We start from the raw sequence: 18260 nt of genomic DNA, 5'->3' as shown, positions 1-18260 counted from the left end.
TACTTACTCTAGACCTCTCAGTCTCGATGAATCTTTAACTGTGCGTCCTGGGCCCTGTCGCTGCAGTACGGCAACTATTTTCTTGTAGGTATTCAACCTCCCCCGTATCACGGGGCCAATAAAAAAACAGAATCATACGATCCAACAACGTAAAAACATCGAGGCACCGCGTCTGCGCTGTAGCTCATGTCTACGTGACTCTCGAATAAAACAATCGTTTCGGCTTCAGTCGGAATTTTAACATCAACGGAAGGAGTAGTTAAGATGAGTGTCTAAACCAACGAATTTTTCTTTGTGCCTAACAAATTTTAGTGTACCGGCCGTTTACATCAGTTTGCCATAGGAGCGGTTTATTTTTTTCGTTTCTATCCCGCCTTCTACAGTTTCACAAGGTTTTATTTCGCCGATATTTCCCACCACAAAATTTCATCATGGTCGAGAAGATAATAGAAGAAACGGAGAACTACGAGACAGGTGTGTACTTTTTTAAATCGGGATTTGTTTGTTTGCTTTTTTAGAGTAATTTTAGACTAAAGAGGCCATTTTAAAAACGGCTTATTATTCCTTTGTTTTTCCGGCAATGCCATGTTTATATTTCGCTGTCAAAGATGTCCGTGCCCGTGTGCGTGTGTGTGTGTTTACCAACAAATTGTAGGATCTGGTGACGTGTCCCTTTCGAGAATTATCTTAAAAGCGGGTGTAGAGAAATTAAAATGATTAATATTTCATTTAAATTCAAGAATTCAATGCGTATAAAGTCCCCTCTTTGTTTCTTCCCCAGGTACAGCTCAATTCAGTGGCGTGCACCGGCACGTTAAATTCTATTGCGTAATTCGGAATAATCCAACAGGGATTCTGATTCTGAAACTTCAGTAATTCAACGTTTTGGAACTTTAGCGATTGAAGAAAAATAAAGAAGTGTTCAGATAAATAAATTCTATCTGAATTAGCGTTCTGTAGAGTGATAGCATTAGTTAGTTCAGGTTAGATAAATATGAGGGAAGATAAGTGAGAACTTGAAAATTGCATTTTCTTTTATTTACGGGGGTAGGATAGTTAGTTCTCGGCGAATCCATGTTTTTCCTTTAATTTAAGTTTAAAAAAACGTCGAAGGTCATCCGCCCATATTGTATTGGGATGAATGCCTGTATTCGTTTGTTCATTTGGAACGTGTTTTATTGAAAATAAGGTTAATATGCACGAGAATAATACAAAATTGGGAAGAAAATATAAAATATAGGAATATTCCATGTGCTTTGTCATAATATTTTACTTCCAGAGTAGAACAGTGTTTACAAAATTCTCATTTTATGGTGTAGCTATTATTGTAGAACAACTCCAGAAAAAACTTAAATTTATTTTTTCTATGTCACATAATCATTAGTCCCTCGTTAATCAAAGAAAATCTCCATCCGTTTGTCTACTATAATTGAAAACGTGCCAAAATCTTTGTGGATTTTCGTCGATTTAGTGAAGTTTTCCACTGGTAACTTTATTAACAATAAATATTAATAAGTAGATACTTATTATGTGTTAACTATTAAATACCAAGTTATAGAATATAGTTTGCTGTCAGAAAAAAATGTCATTATCAGTTGATAAACAATGTCTACATACTTGATAAAAATGATGTAACATTAAGATTTCTTTATCTACATATCAAATTTGATTTTGTACACGTGTCTTTCTCTGGTAAGTATAAAAGGAAAAGCCTCGGGAAAAGTTAAAAATAGTCTTCCGAGATTAGGATTGGCCCTATTCCAATTTTCGAAAAAAAAATCTATTCAGGTATTTAGCGAAGCTTTTACATAAAAAAATTACAGTGCCTTAATAAAGTAATTTAAGCATTTAAGTAAGAATGGTTTAAGTTCAGTATATTCATGTTTAGCCTAAAAATGTTGTGGGAGGGTAATAAGTGAATGTTTTAAATATACATGAAGTTTGGTGAAATTAGAATAAGCAAGGGATACAGGTACAGGTTTGGAGATTATCTATGTGAAAGTTGTTCCATAAAAGCAAAACTAGACAATCAAAGTGTTTCTTATCCCCCCATTCATCCAACTGATGGCTGAATTGTAAATCCCGGTTTTTTCTTGCAGTTTTCTCCAGAGCTTTTCTTATTTTTCTTAAACCTTTGTTGATTCATCTATAACATTAACTTTTGGACCATAAGTATCTTTTACCTGTAGTGTTACCTACTTACAGGTATAATATTTGTAGAAGTGTTTAAATACAATGAAAAGTGCCACGTGTACTTCAAAACAAATTATTTTTGGCTGCTGGAATCGATGCGGCATCAACTAATCACAAAGCAACAATAAACCACTGAGAATCAGTGGCTTTATTGCAGACCCTTCGGACAACTTCAAAACAAACACCTTTTGTTAGTGAGCTGATGCAATCGGTATTCAACTCAAAGAAATAGCTACTCAATAAAGGGTTTTACTATTTTCTGAAAGAACTGCCAATAGTTTTGTCAGCCCTAAATGGTTTCTATATGCCCTTGAATGAAAGCCAATGTCCGCTTGTTAGGGTAATGTTATTTTTAAGTTGCAAAATATTTCCTCGCCTTTAAAGCTTCTTATCATTAGTAATTTAATTATTCTACGTTGACTAATCCTTTGCTGTTACGTACTGACTAATAAGTTAATAATGAAAATTAGAATAGTGTAAAGTAGGTTCGTATTGTGCAATCTGTTTAAATAGGCATTGGTGTTGTGTTAATTTTATTATTTATAATATGTTTAATGATAGTTGTTATGTGTTTCTCTTGGAGTTTTTGATAAAGATTGTCTGAGATTGATATTACATTAATTATTTTCAGAAGGCTTACAAGGTAGGTAAAAACTTCATTATTGGTATAAAATTTTCAATTGCGTTTTCCTTTGGGCGATAACTGGACCAATTTCAACAAAGTGACGTTAAGGAATACTCATGTAACTTTTAAAATTGGCGCAAGATTCTTATATTTTTCTTTAGAAACTTCAATTCGATGAAATAAATAAATGAATAAAAATCTAAATATTTATTCAAAAGATTTTCCATAAAACTGCTGTTTTCTTTATCAACGTCGTACCTGAATTAGGCCTTCCTCTGCTCCTCTGTATTCTTTAAATAAATTGAGAATATAAACATTGATCATGACATAACAGTTTTGCCACTCTGTTAATAGTGTTAATATTAACCTATTTATTATTAGTAGGATTATAGTTTATTTTCATTATCGTCTGATATTAATGGAAAATAAAGTAAGAAAGAAGAGATATCTGTAAGTCAAGTTAATTCAATTAAAGTTCAATAATGAAGTGGTAGTCATGGCGGCACCGTGTTGATATGATTGGGGCTTTTTAAATTGGTGTAATATTTGTCTAATCATCACAACTTCGATAACCATAGTCCATGATTTTGTGATGCGTTGTTATTTTTTATGTTTGTTTACCTAACTATGTCATTTGATCCTTTAGTTGCCAGGCAGTGTTGTCCATTATTTACTAATTTTACGTCTTTCCGTTTCACATTACATAATTATATGGTTGAAAAGTGATTTTTACTTTCTAACATGATCGTCAGGAAAATGGTTTCAGTTTCAGCCCTTGTTTTCATTTTACAAGCTTACCAAATTTAGTTGCAGTAAAAGCCAAATATTTTGAATATTATGAGCTTTTGTTATGTCATGCAACACTCCAATAAAAAAATCATTGGAGTTTCCCTGGCAAGTACATTTTTAGCTTTTTTGCAATATTTGATTTTATGACTTGAAAAAGGTTTTCAAGATTTCGTTACTGCTGTTTTGTCTGGACTTCTAAATGCAGATGGGTTATATGATCACCCATAGTTATTCTCTAACCGTAATAATTTAAGCCCCCAATATACGACTGTTCCATCGTTACCAAGAAACTATTATTGAAAAGAGTATATATCCCAAAAACAATTTTTTAATGAACAATCTGGCTCAACGTATTCACAAAACACTTATTAAATATTAATTCTTGAGTTTCTTCATTATTTCAGCAGTTTTTAGGTCGGTTTTCAAACCTCGGATCGTACGGCTCAGTGATGATCCCACATACTCCCCAGCCCTGACTGTGCGAAGCCTGACCCTTCGAATTGAGCGACTTCAGGGTTGCCAGTGGATCGTGATGAGGAATTTTAAATTTCCCCCCATTTATAAATTTTTTCTCGATTTTAAACGGTTACACAATATTGAAATAAAAATTTTATTACCTATTTCTCACTTTTGCGTTTTGAAGTCTGTGTGAACTGTTCTCATGGTGTGGGGTCAACATTCTATTTACCTTCATCAATACCATGTTGATTGCTTATCAGGAGCGCAAAGCAACACGCAAATTGAAATGCTTTAGTAAATTTTTTACTATTAACCTAAATAATTTAATCTTATCTGCTTTAGATTTCAGATTTTTATCCTTCCTTTATCACAAATCGCGGATGTTCTAAATTTGAAAATAGATTTGTTTCGCATAAACTAGGTAAACCTAACCTACCGCGTTGTGGAGACATGTGGGTATTTGGCTATTTTTAGCAAATTTTATTTTTATCTGGGTCATTGTTCACCTAGTAACGTAGATAAACTTTTTCACATCTTGCTCCAGTTAAAAAAATCAATACTACCTGCATATTTAAGCCTTTCTGGCTGTCACATTTATTGGCCAATGTTCATCGTTCCTAGTTATTTTCCTGAGAAATGCGTTTCCATAGAACACAAAACACTATCCCCTCCCCATATGGTAAGATTCACAAGATTATGAGGGAGTAGGAAGTATGTATTTTTGGAAGCATGGACCCTTAGTTTAGATGTGTTGCAGATGTTAGGGTTTTTTTGTAAACAACGTGATGAGCATCATCTTGAAATTTTGCTGCGTTGTGTCGTTCCAAAGTGGTGCCAAAACTTCTGTTGTGTTGAGCGTTTCTGGTATAAATATAAAGACAAAGTGAACGCGAAAGATTTATAATTAAACGACTAGTGACCAGGGGAAACAAGGAAGCGACACTTTATTTCCACCAGACTTTACTGTAGCAGTTCAACCGGTGCCAAATACTTGTTTATTTTTTTGGTTCCAAAACTCAACCTTGTGTTACTTTTCCTTGATATGTATGGAACATGCTCTCCCCCAGGGAACATGCTATTACCTACGAATAAACAAGTCTAATTGCATGATGTATTATGGTTCGATTTATTTTCCCTGCTGAGTGTCTGGTGTTATTGCTGATTTGAAATGTAACCATTAAGGCTTAAATAATTCATTTACGCTCCATCAGAATTCACAGCAAGAGAGTTGTTCTTGTAGAGGTTGTTTCGAAATGAACATTTATTTTCATTCCGTTCAGTTCATTTACAGACACGTTGAAGCAAAGGAATTATTGCGTATGTAGCGACGCAGAATGGTTCTACTTGTGTTTTCTAATCACATATTCATTACATTTAGTGGGGATTTCTCTTGAGAGTCCAATAATGACATATTATGTGTTTCCAGACCTATACATTCCATCATGGTGTCTCGGTGTAACTTTCGATTTTTTTTTCAAACTCAATACATTCAACCCTCTATCTGAACTTGGAAGAACCCGAACACTCACTTAAAACGATATCAATGTGAATTTTAAATGAATGATTATTAGCTTGTTGTAAATAAGAGAGTGATACGTGCTAAGTCACCTTCAGAATAAACGACGTAATATTTTGTTGACACCCTGTACACCCGGTGCAGGCTAACGACCAGCCTCGAACACCGGGTCTGATGTCATGTCATACGTTCTAGAAACTGTTAAATCACTCTCTCGGCTTTGTTATTTATATTTTGTTGGTTTGGAGAGCTTGTGCATCGGTTATTGGCCAATTAGATAATTGTTTCTCCACGTATTTTTTTTTTAAATAGATTTGGTATTCGTTTTGGTCCAGTAGTAGATTGTTTACGAGATCCTCGCCATATGTCTACGAATACGCCTAGACGAACCGTTCATTAATAATGATTTCTCCGATTTTTATACCTAGAAGTCGACTGGTGGTCAATTTAGCAGCGGTTTTGTGTCAGCAATTGTCATGATCTGTATAGTAAACTCAATATATTTTCGTTTTTCTTGCAGGTAATTTATTTTGTTCAGGGTTATCACCATAATAAAAAAGGATTTTATCTGACAATTTCTTCAAGCAGAAACCATTAGCATGTTGTATAGAAAATTTCAACAAATTTGGGTCATCAATGGGATCTTGATGTTCTTTCATTAATTAAGAACTTGAAGGCTACAACAAACTTACCGAAAAAATAAAGTAAATTAACAGACGATTTGTAAATAACTTGTTGATTGAACCTTGACTTTGCAGATGAACCTCATGCTTTGTTAATCTAACCCTAATTTTAAAAGGAATATCACTATAGATCTTAATTGAAAGAGGATTTATGTTGATTAATTGTATTTTGACTTAGGTCGATTAGTAATTCGGTCTTGTCAATCAAAAGCGGCTGATAACGAATAGGTCATGGTAGGACCAATTATGCATCTACATTGCAAGTCTACACTGCATAATTTTTTATATTTGATTTCGATATGCTGACCCATATTCAACCTCACCCATATTTCCTGAACGATTAATATAAATAAATATTGAATCACGTTAACTATTTTTTCGACTAGAGCCTAAAGTGCCTGTCGTACAGTACTTGGTCAAATTATAATAACAGGTTTCGTCATAAACTCGCCCACTTGGTCATGGTACAAATTAGAATCTCTTACGTAGGTATATGAAATAAAGCTGGAAGGATTAGTTGATAACCATCTGTTTCTTCTTTATGTATGCACATAGGTATTTATCATTGCTTGTTAAGTGCCGAAAAATTCGATCAAAATAACCTTACTCGGAGGATAATTTACATAGAAACTACCAAGTAAAAACCGAGCATTGGCATTTCTTGATTTCCATAGGAAACATCTTCCAGGTGTAATTAACTGTACTTTGACCTATTGGCCCGAAGGCATTTCAGTGTCTGCTAAACATTAGTTAATTTTTGGATGAACCCTGAACATATAAACGTGTTCCATGTCTTTGTCAATCTTCGCACTAAAATCCATTTCTCTCAACGTCAAAATTGGAAATCTAGACGGGTTTGTCAGAAAAATACGAATATGCCTTAACTTACCTATTTAAGCAGTCTTTCCATAAGGAAAGCCTATTTATTGTTAAGATTTTAATTTATTTAAATATATTTGAGGGAATGGTGATTTTAATCGGTAAGGAAGCTTTTTTCCATCTAAAACGGAAAGTAAAGCTGCGGTTTTTTTTTCAGACGCCGGCTTACAACTGACTAACACCCCAAAAAGCAGCATCGTAGGACGCAACGGGGCTTGCAGCGGCAGTAGCGGTGGCAATGGCAGCGCCTCGGATAGCGGTGACCAGGGGGAACCCCTTGATCCGCAGGCCCGGGCCAGGGAGATCGCTCGCCACAAGGAAGAGGCCAAGAGGAAGCGCCGCAAGAAAAAGCGTACCGGCTCATCTCTCGTTTCGTCTTGTTTCCAAGGTTAGTGATATTCGTTAGAATACTGCGTGGCCAGACCCGACCTGACCCGAGAGGCTACTACTCTAAGTAAACTCTTCGGGTTAGGGCAGGAATGAGCCTTTAACATATCGGGTGTGGGGTTTGACATGTGTATTGATAGGATTGCATCTTGGATCTCGAATTACTGTCCCCCTTCATGGCGGTAATATTTTCTCTCCGTACGATATTTTTCTTCCTCTTTTTCATAAAGTTTTTTATTCTGCACAGTAGTAATAAATCATCAGCAGTAATACTGATAACCGGAGACATTAATTACACTCAAATACCGATTCAAAACCCACATGTCCATCAGAAAGTAGACATTTTATTAGCAACCTAGCGCGCAAACAATACAACCTTGGATTTTCTTTTAATACCTCAGGAATTAATTAGCTGTTTATCGCATTGTCTTCGTCGGCATAGATAGAGTAACCTTTATCGTTAATAAATTAGCTATTTTTGACCGATTTAAATCGTGCATCGTCCGCTATTAAACCTTTGATAATTGTTTGAAAGAGCAATGAAGATTGATATGTCGCACCCAATTATTATCTGCTCCTAATTAAGATTTGCAGAGAAAACAAGTTTTTGATGCTGAAAACTGGGTTTTGAGGTCTTAACAGCTTTGTGGATATCTGCAAATCCTGTGAAGTTTGTAGAAATCATAAATCTAAGAAAAACAGATTCATTTGAGTTTTTTTTTGTGAGTTTTCAAGCATTTCTATGCATTTGCACATTTTTACACGCTTTCGGGACATGTAGATAGCTCAGACTACGCTTTTTCCTTTGCCAGAAGCATAAGTTTCATAAAAGCATAAAGGTCTGGAGTTTAATTCAAACGGAGGAAAATTCCGCAAAGGCAGTATCATACTCAACTCGGGAGGTGATGAAGATTCATGAAATCCCGAAAATAATCAGAGCTGCAGAATGTTTAAAACTTTCTAGTTATGCCACTTCCCCTTAATTTTTATAATAACCGGTACCCAGAAAATTTTTCTGCATTTCCATTTCTAATAGCAGGAATTTTGCAACAGATTTTCAAATTTTTGTATATAATTTTTTTTTAGCACTTATTTTTCCGCTTTTATTGATTCCGCATACTGTTCATACTGAAAGTGAATGTTTTTGGGTTGGTTAAATTAAACGTACATTATCTGACCAAAGATAATGAATGACTGATAAATGAGGTTAAATAAGTGTTAAATGATTTATCCATAATAGTACTACCGCTAATGGGATTAACAACGTAGAAATTATTGTTACAAAATCTGTTATCTCATCACTAATTACTCAATACTGTCTGATGACTTATACATGCGATGCACATTTGTTCCATGTGGTTACTTTTGGAAATTTCATTTCCTCCATTTCTTCCTTCAAAAGTGGAGCAGTTCTCATGATCAATCTTTGTATGTTTCAGGATAAGATTTTTTTCTAGAAAAACAAATGAAAAATGACAAAATATAAAAATAAGTAGATCAATAGAGATAAAACAAAAAGTAAATATAGATATGTGGAATAAATAGGATATATATTCTTGTAAGATACAAAAACAATCTAATTACAGTAAACAAGTTTACGTGCGCTTTCCCGGGTTTTCAACCATCTGAATGATAAAAAAATTTGTGCGCAGTAAATAGGTCATGCATCAGTAATGATGATTATTGTTGTTTACCCATAAAACAATGTTAGTATGGCTAAGTTTCAGATGTTTAACACCAGGCTATTTAAGTTTTTGTGGTAGCGATCAAAGTTTATATCCCAATCATTGTTATTGACCAAACTTTGTTAGAAAATTTGAATTGTTAATTTGATCTTAGAATATGAAATATTGCGTCGTAGATCAGAAAACGATAGTTTTCAAATTCCTCAACACACACTACAGACATTTAAACGATATCAATGGACATAGGTAAATATCTGATGAAATTTTAAGTTAATAGCGGAAACAGGAATAATGCGAAACAATATATAATATAAAATGTCAAAAAATGTTAATAAGGCAGGATGAAATAAAAAGTGTAAACGATCCGTAATACATGGCCACTATTAAGTCTTATTTCAGTTCGCTCATAAAAGTCTCACGTACCTAATTAATTCTTTTATACTACACTGTTGTATATATAAGAGGATGTTATAAGTAAACTTTTTTCTGAAAGATTCTATCAGAGCGTATCGTCAATTTCCTTTGCAACGGTTTTTTACCGACTATTTACCGGCCCAAGTCCACAGGACATTAAGAAAAGTATTCGCGTTTATTGTAAACAAATTAGCTAAACGTTAATGATGCAATAATGTATCGTTCCAATTAGCAACACTGCTTGGTCACATGAGATGCTATGCCGGTCTGGTATGGTTTTCTCGTATTTTGGTTTATCTCGAGGGCCTAAATATTTGCGAACTGATAAAAAAAAAGTATATACTACCTACTTGATACCAAAACATGTATGTGTCGGCTCCTAATCTGAAGATGCCTAGTTGTTCAAGCCAAAGCAAAAGCAAGATTGCTGGTTCAAGGTTGTAGGGTACAGTTTTGACAGCTCGATAGGCATGGTCGTGCACCAAACAAACATTTATGAGTCAAAACTTGCAACATGAAATTGTCAATAGTGAAACTTAGTATAGTGTTTGAAGACATAGCGTAAATAGATTGAATATAATAAAATATCATCTTTAGAACATTTCTCCAGACAGTATTACTGCATATCTCTCATGTTTCTCTCCACATGCTATCTCGCATCATCTGGTGTGCGACCGGATTAAAGATTATGAATTAAACATTTCAATACATTTTTGTCCTTATAAATATGTGTGTCTTACATATACATATGTAGGTACCACTAATTCTCATTTTTTTGTTAACTGGTCATAATGTGTTTTACTGACATTCTATTAGCCAGTGTGTGGTCATATTTACGATGATAATAATTATAGCGTTAATTCTTCTTCCAAGTTCGCTTTTGCAAATTTTTATTTCTATCAAAAGCAAGTGTGCAGTTACATAACTTATATCTGGAACACGATAACTATTTCCATGCAGGATGTTTTATAGAGCACTACTAAAATAGGGCTTGGAAGGCTTCAAATTTAGACTCGATAATAACACAACTATTCTATGTGCTTTTTGCGACGTAGGCACACTTAAAGTAATTGAATACGTCCTCGAAATAAAATTAAAATGCTAGTAAACACGGAACAAATAGAAGGATTTTTCGTCGGTCTTAACTCAGTGGTGAACATGAATAGAATAAGCGAAGTCGGTAGGATGAGGGTTGGAGGAAGTCTTACATTTTAAAATTTTTAGCCAGGGCAGTGTTAAATAATTACTAATTAAAAATAATTGCAATTGTTTCTTTGTTATTATCTCGACTGTGCGTTTACGGCACAAAACTCAACTTTCTTATGTAAACAAATTACAACCATGTTTTAATTTGGGTACTCATGTACCCAAACCAAAACATTTGGATACCCTTATCGGGACTCTGAAGACGGGGAATCACGATTTCCCGATAATATGAGCAGTGGAAAACATCGCTAATTAATAAAAATCAAACTGTAAAATGATCTTCTTTGCTCTAAAAAAACAAACGCAGATCATATTTTTTTAACAAAAATTGCAGTACAAGAGCTGGTCCTAAATATTTAGAACCGATTTCTACTTATGGGGTCATTGTTATAAATCGAATGCGGCTACGGAAACTATCGACGTTTATGTTCTCAAACGTCATGACGAACAAAAACGTCATGATAAAACAAAAAACAAAGAAAAATCGGCCCTCCTGCTGCACTGAATGCGCTCTCGGACAGATCCCTGAATTCTCCATCTGTCAACTGCAACCAGAACCGCTAGCGAAAAGAAAGCGCTCATTGCCACCATTCATAGGTAAAGGTAAGAGTAAGAATGAAATTTTTCTTGCTGTTGACTTGCCAATTTATTCACTAAAAATCTCAATTTAATACCCTCGTTAGCGTTCCAAAAATTAAAGCAGTTATAAAATAAAACTTAAAAGATATCTTAAATTTTCACACTCGATGTGTCGATAACGAAGCATTTTAGAGCATAGTTTATCTCGCCAAGTAGTACATATGTGTGTGTATTACTTTCCGATGTGATTATAGTTTCGCCATTGCAATTCGGAGCACCGCATATGTGGGGTAATTTGGTACATATATTCATCATAAATTTGTTCCAAGTTTGCTCTCTTTTCTTTACGTCACCGTCTCATAACTGATAAAATAGCAAATTTTCATGTTTATTCATTAAGTAGTTAAATCCACGAGCTTAGCGAGATGCACTTGCACTTCTAATCCTCTTAACTTGTAGTTTTTTACGTAGATTTGAATTTTGGAAATAGTAGCATGCCGTTCGATTTAAAATTTCGAACTCGTCCCTCTTAAAATCTACAATAGTGGAGAAATTCGTAAAAAATAGGCCTGAATAATGACTCCCTATCTTTCTATTGCTTTGCAAGGTATCGCTTATATGGAACTTTGAAAAGTCACTCTGTATATTGACGGTTAACCACGAATTAAATTATTGAGTTAGTTCGTTCCAACAAAGAAAGCAAGGCCAATTGCATCTCCCTATACTAACAATAATTACATAGCTGGTTTTTGCAGCCAGATAAGCCACAATATTCAATAAATAAATCGGAAGCAAACAGTTTTCTTTCCCATACAGATTAAAGCCTCTTACGTTGTTGGCATGCTATTCATTTGCCATATACACGTTATATCCAGAACAAACATGCGTCATTGCAGCCATGTATGACTTCTTACACATAATTAATTGATAACCGCGTTTATGAAGATATGTATGCGCTAACATTAAACAATAGCTTGGTGGTAAACAGCGGTCCTGAACCCATTTAAATTTATTGTTAATTATAAATAATGAATTTGTTAAACATCAGGCCTTCTATAAATAGATTTTATACTTACACCGATAAAAACAAGCTCTCGGCTGATTCGTGTTTTCGTTTCGGGATATTTTTACCTATAAATTGCGCATTTGGTACAGCCGGTTGTATCCCTATCCAAGATAAACCAAGATTTAAGGCAACAATGCGTGTTTCCGTTATTTTATCTGGACAAGTTATGTAGGTGTGTAATATGCGCCGTAGTAATATGAATTGTTAATTTTATCGAATATTAATATATACTTGTTCCCACTAATAGCAATTGTTCACATTTTTCCTTTGGAAATCGTATTCATTATCACAAAAGATATTAATAGTCAGTGGCGCATATTACGGTTAGTAATAATAATAACAATGATAATAAGGTGTGTTTAACCAAAATTAATAAAGCACATAATAGCGGTACTTCAATCTTCTTTTTTGTTTACAGATTCAAATGATAAAGCATCTGCTTACTTGCAAATTCTAAATTCCGCCTTTCAGACATAACAACTGATAAGAATCGTTAAGTTTACGCTGAATAGGTGTTAAAGAGGTTTTCCTGCGGTATTGTCATTAACGGTACTAGTAATTGCAAATAAATAAAGGTAAACAGCTACAGGGGATCCACGTTGGTGTCAACATAGCTTACAGTTATATCTTTTCCAACAGCGAAATGGAAAATTGTGACATTGATTGTAAACATTCTTTCTCTATAGTCTATTATTGTACCTGGCAGTGGTTTCAAAGATAGAAACCAGGAACTGCTTTAGCATCTCGTTACGAGGTTATCGAAATAATAATTCTAAGTCTTGTTTACAACTGGAAATATATTTTTGGGATTTGAACAGTCTTAAGATCATTTGGGTCCAGAAGAAGGACCTTGGCTTCAAGAACGTTGTTAGTTACGTATTCGCAAAAAAAGAACGATTAAGTAACAAAGACATAAATAATAATTTGTTTTTGTAAACAAATACAGAAATTACGCAAGGAATGCTCATGTAAAATTATTCTTGCTCTACAAATGCATTCATATGCATTGACTTCGGTTTCCTGTTATTGTCTGCACGCCTATTGTGTCTTTTGCATTCCCAGTTCAACGAGATAAGAATTCCTTGATGATTATATTGAACTTAAAGGAATAGCTGCTATTATGATGCCAAAGGCTTCCTGTTGTGTTCACAATATGTCGCCGGCGCCTTTGGAAGTGTTATTTATTCAATTCCATTACTTTTTTGTTGTAAACACACGTTTAAATACAGTGCATGGAAGTCGATACTGACTTATTCTAGGAAACGTACGCATATTACATCATTGTCTTAACTTCCCTCGATAATGGGACATTTATTCTGCTGAGCTTGGATAATTGCTTTATTTTTGTAAATAAAGATGTAAACTTGCAAAGAGCGTAGGTTAGCGATTAATTCCAGTGAGTAGTCAATTCTGTATATGGAGAATCAGGAACTTGCAGAATTATGCGTTACATTAAATCGCGATTTAAGTCTAGAACGAATTGGTCTAAAGACCTATGTAGTATTAAAATTATGTGTAAGACATATTTTTAGTAATTTCAAATTTCCCATGAAATAGCACATTAAATTCCATACGGATATGTCCTTATTAGTTAAACAAATTCAAACCCCCAAGTAACTTTGCTGTCTGTGTACTCTGTGACAAGTTCCCCAAATCAGATTATAATACGTTAAGATACAAGTTTCATCAGGCGACATCACATTGTAGAGGTAATACGATGAATCCAAAGAGAAGCGAAGTGACAAGTTGGCAATAGATGAGTGCGACAATAACCTATGATCTTATTAAATATGGATCTGTTATTTTTTTTAATGGAATCTAATATTTATAATAATAATTTTCAATTAAAGTCTATTTTAAGTATCTAATAGTATATTATTTTTTCAGATCTTTACAAGATGACGGGGGAGGTACTAGGGGAGGGAGCATATGCCAGTGTGCAGACATGCGTCAGTCTGTACACTGATCAGGAGTATGCAGTGAAGATTATCGAAAAGGTGCCTGGACATGCACGCGCCAGAGTATTCAGAGAAGTGGAAACCTTTCATTATTGCCAGGGCCACCCTAACATCATACAGTTAACTGAGTTCTTTGAAGACGAAGAAAAATTTTACTTGGTTTTTGAAAAGGTATATTGCATTATCGCACAATTTGTCCAAATACTAAATAAAATAATCCTGTTTGTTAAGATTAACGGAGGACAGCTTTTGAGAAGAATCCAGGAGAATAAGTATTTCAGCGAGGCAGCAGCAGCGGAGATAATACGGGAAGTGGCTTCAGCATTGGCGTTCATGCACGCCAAAGGGATCGCTCATCGAGATCTCAAACCCGAGAACATCTTGTGCGTGTTCAAAGACCGGCTATGCCCCATAAAGATCTGCGATTTTGACTTGGGTTCCGGAATACGGTTCCAGGCCAGTGTTTGCAGTCCTTTGGCCACGCCCCAGTTGTTGACACCCGTCGGGAGTGCAGAGTTTATGGCCCCGGAGGTACGTAAAGGATTTTACTAAAGTAGGTCAGGAAGTGTTACTTTCCCGAATGCGGTTAGATATTTAGTAGATTGCGAAAATAGTTATTTTAAAATAGAATCCTCATGGAAAGTAATTATTTTATTTATCAGAAAACATAACGAATGGTTTAACAGATTTATATTTGTAGGTCGTGGAAGCCTTTATAGGCGATTCAGACACCCAGGCCTACGACAAAAGATGCGATCTGTGGTCTCTTGGAGTGATAGCATACATCTTGCTATCGGGTTACCCGCCCTTCTATGGGAAGTGCGGGGAGGATTGCGGTTGGGAACGGGGGGAAAACTGCGATGCTTGCCAAGAACTTCTTTTCCACAGTATTCAGGAGGGTCGCTACGACTTCCCGGAACCCGAATGGGCCAATATCTCGCCTGAGGCGAAGGACTTGATCGCGAATCTATTGATCAAGGACGCGCGCAAGCGGCTCAGCGCCCAACAGGTAATATAACTGTCCTCTTGTTGGTTTCAGTCAAAAACGAGTGATTTGGGTTTAGGTGCTGGAACATCCGTGGTTGAAATGTGCCAGCGACGCGGCTTCATTGGTCACTCCGTCCGTGATCAAGAAGAACAACTCAGCGAGGGAATTGTCTCAGTTCGCGGAATCGGCCATGGCCGTCAACAGGGTGGTCCAGCAGCATTTCAGCATGAATCTAGACTACATGGAGAGGCCTAATATTTATCCAAAAGTACGATTATCTATCCATTATATTATAGAAAGTATTAATCATTTCTCGATTCAACCTCGAGTTGTCGGGTCATAGTCATCCCCTATGAATAGTAAGTTTTTAAAAACTTATTATTCGTACGCATAACTTCCAAAAATTTATATATTTGTGTCGTTTTCTGTTTTCCCCTCCGCCATGTGACAAGAAACTCGAATATAAAAGGACCTATTACATCAAACCATTTGCCTCTTTTTAGGAGGGCAGCACCAGACCACTCCACAAAACCACGTGCTCGTCTGCCATCATGTTCGGTCTTAGTCCACCCAGCGAAAGCAAATTGATGCAGCGTCGTATCAAAGGCCGCTCTCTCTATTTGCAGCCGCATCCGGCCTCCAACGCCATCTCCAGTCCCAGCTGTTAACCTCTCCAGCCCCTCACGGTACGTCGCAGTTCATTTGACAACTAAACCATTATATAGCGACGTATAAATGTGCGGATAAAATCCAGGAGGAGGCAGACGCTGCTGGCAGTGAAGGACTACCGGAAACACATCAAATGTGCTTAATTCCGGCTTGGTTTGGGTGATGGTGGTTTTTGGAAATATGTTTAAAGTAGGTGAACGTGATTATCTGGAATTTTAATGAGTGATGGAACTGTGCGCTGGGTTTGTCACCTTCTGGTTCAACTAACCAATACGGTTCTTTAGTGTATCATCTTGAAGTAGCTTCTCACTCGTTAGGATTTTAGTGGTTAGGTTAACTATTGTGTGGGTTCCTTCTATTTTGCGACATTCAAAGTCTTTGTAAAGGCTGAGGGAGGCAGAATTAAATCTGCTGAAACGTTTCCTTAATTAGATCCTATTAAACCGCTAGAGTATCTGGCACTTTTCCTTCTGTTGATATACGAGTAGATCTAATGTTTGCAGAATTATTGTAATATTGAAAGTGAAAAAATGAAATTTTCTATATAGATCGTTAATAATTTATTTTTTACATGCGTCGATATTTTTATAGTGTTTTCATAATTGTCAAATAATCGCATCACCCAAATCTCGATGTAACTGGTTAGGTTTCCACAAAGCCATGGGTTTACTTATATATTATTAAATTTGGGTTGTCGCTTTCCTTCGCAAGCGCATCTCGTCAGAACTTTGTTTTTTTTATACTTTTTTTATATGTTAGGGTCGGGGATGCGGAAAAGCCGGAATATGGTAATTTGTAGCTGAGAATCGAGGCTCTGAAAGAGATCTGCAGCTGTCAAAAAAAACTAAGAACTTCGCATATTTTGACCGTTTCGCATTTCTTCGTTGCCCAGGCCTAGTGTTTAGATACTGCGCTTGATTTTTTAATACTTTTGTATGTGTTGAGGTAGATGGATGTATCCAGTCTACATTTTGTGATAATAAGTAAGCATCTGACAGTGCGATTTACGCACGTGATAGACTGTAGACCGCCGTACCTGCTTTCAGTTCAGTGAGAAGAGATACGGAACTTTAAAGAGATCACGTACTGACAGTCCATTTATATTTTTACGAGTCCTAAGCATGTTTGGATATTTTTTTAAAAGAGATTTTTGTAACGTGGCTCAATACGTAGATTACTACTTATACTATCCTGGTTTGTATATCCATCGGAACGCGGGAATATATCCAAACTGGGGCTTAAAGAAATGACAAACTGGCAGGATAGTATTACGTTCCGGAATTTCGACCTGGTGTGTAAACCATGGAATAACAGAACGAGTAACAACTGATTACTATTGTGTGATATTTGTGAAGCAATAAGCTGGTTTGTAATTGGCCAGTTTAAAAAAAAACGTGTTCAAAAACCAAATAGTAATTCTTTGCGAGTGTGCGTTGTCAACGCTGTTTATAGTACCCCAGTAGATACTGCCAGTTTGACATTTGACACCTTCCAACACTCAGGGTTGTTGTAACATGGAGGGCGAGTTGATTAAACAGCAGTTGAGGAACTCGCAGCGAGTGAATGGGCAGACGAATGACTGGAGTACCGAATGAATGCAAAGAATATCCATAAGTTTATAGGTTACTTACAAATCAGAGTATTGTTCTTTTTTAACATCATTATTATTACCATTATAAAAGCATTTATTACTGCGTTTCTTCATATCGAAAAAGTCAAATTTTTCTGATCATGGGTTTAATCCGTGAGTGCCATTTTTGTTTTTATCTACTTAGTTTCTTTCCGGTAGTAGTTTTGGCAAACAATCACAAGCATTGATATTGAAATAGAATTCTTGTTTCTAATTCGATCATGTCTTCACTTTCAGCAGCCAACATGTTGGGAAAACAGGTATGGAAATTTCTGTACCAAGTGTGCTTTAATTTCTTATAATAAAGACCGATTTTTCTAGTTGTGTAGTATTACTTTTATTTCCTTTCCTCCTTAGCCTTGTTATTCCTCGACTAACTAGGCTAAGGCCGCACCTGACAGACCTATTTCTACATAGAAAAGGCAGCTTTTGTGCTTGTCACATCTTTTAAGCAGCCAATTAAAGAAAACGTTAAGCCGAATCAAAAAAGTATAGTGATTAAACAACTCGTTTTTAAATTTGTAATTTTTCCCA

The 18260-nt window shown here is 35.6% G+C and overlaps 1 protein-coding gene across 1 annotated transcript; it reads left to right on the top strand.

The window, feature by feature from the left end:
* Positions 1-188: 188 nt before the first annotated feature.
* Lk6 (Lk6 kinase) lies at positions 189-18046 on the top strand. The gene is made up of 7 exons (XM_066397161.1): positions 189-474; positions 7302-7532; positions 14369-14610; positions 14671-14970; positions 15140-15448; positions 15504-15695; positions 15931-18046. Exons 1-7 carry the CDS (start codon positions 432-434, stop codon positions 16093-16095), a joined length of 1482 nt encoding a protein of 493 aa, XP_066253258.1. The 5' UTR covers positions 189-431; the 3' UTR covers positions 16096-18046.
* Positions 18047-18260: the final 214 nt, after the last annotated feature.

This window comes from Euwallacea similis, chromosome 14 (assembly GCF_039881205.1).
Source record: "Euwallacea similis isolate ESF13 chromosome 14, ESF131.1, whole genome shotgun sequence".
Lineage (NCBI taxonomy): Eukaryota > Metazoa > Arthropoda > Insecta > Coleoptera > Curculionidae > Euwallacea > Euwallacea similis.
Note: the sequence above shows the minus strand (reverse complement) of the source record. Positions and strands in the feature narration are given on the sequence as shown.

What these genes read in the sequence shown, in the direction of transcription:
- Lk6 (XM_066397161.1), top strand. Translation starts at nt 432, where the DNA reads ATGGTCGAGAAGATAATAGAAGAAACGGAGAACTACGAGACAG. An exon ending in AACGGAGAACTACGAGACAG is followed by an intron (nt 475 to 7,301) that starts GTGTGTACTTTT and finishes TTTTTTTTTCAG; the next exon opens with ACGCCGGCTTACAACTGACT. An exon ending in CGTTTCGTCTTGTTTCCAAG is followed by an intron (nt 7,533 to 14,368) that starts GTTAGTGATATT and finishes TTATTTTTTCAG; the next exon opens with ATCTTTACAAGATGACGGGG.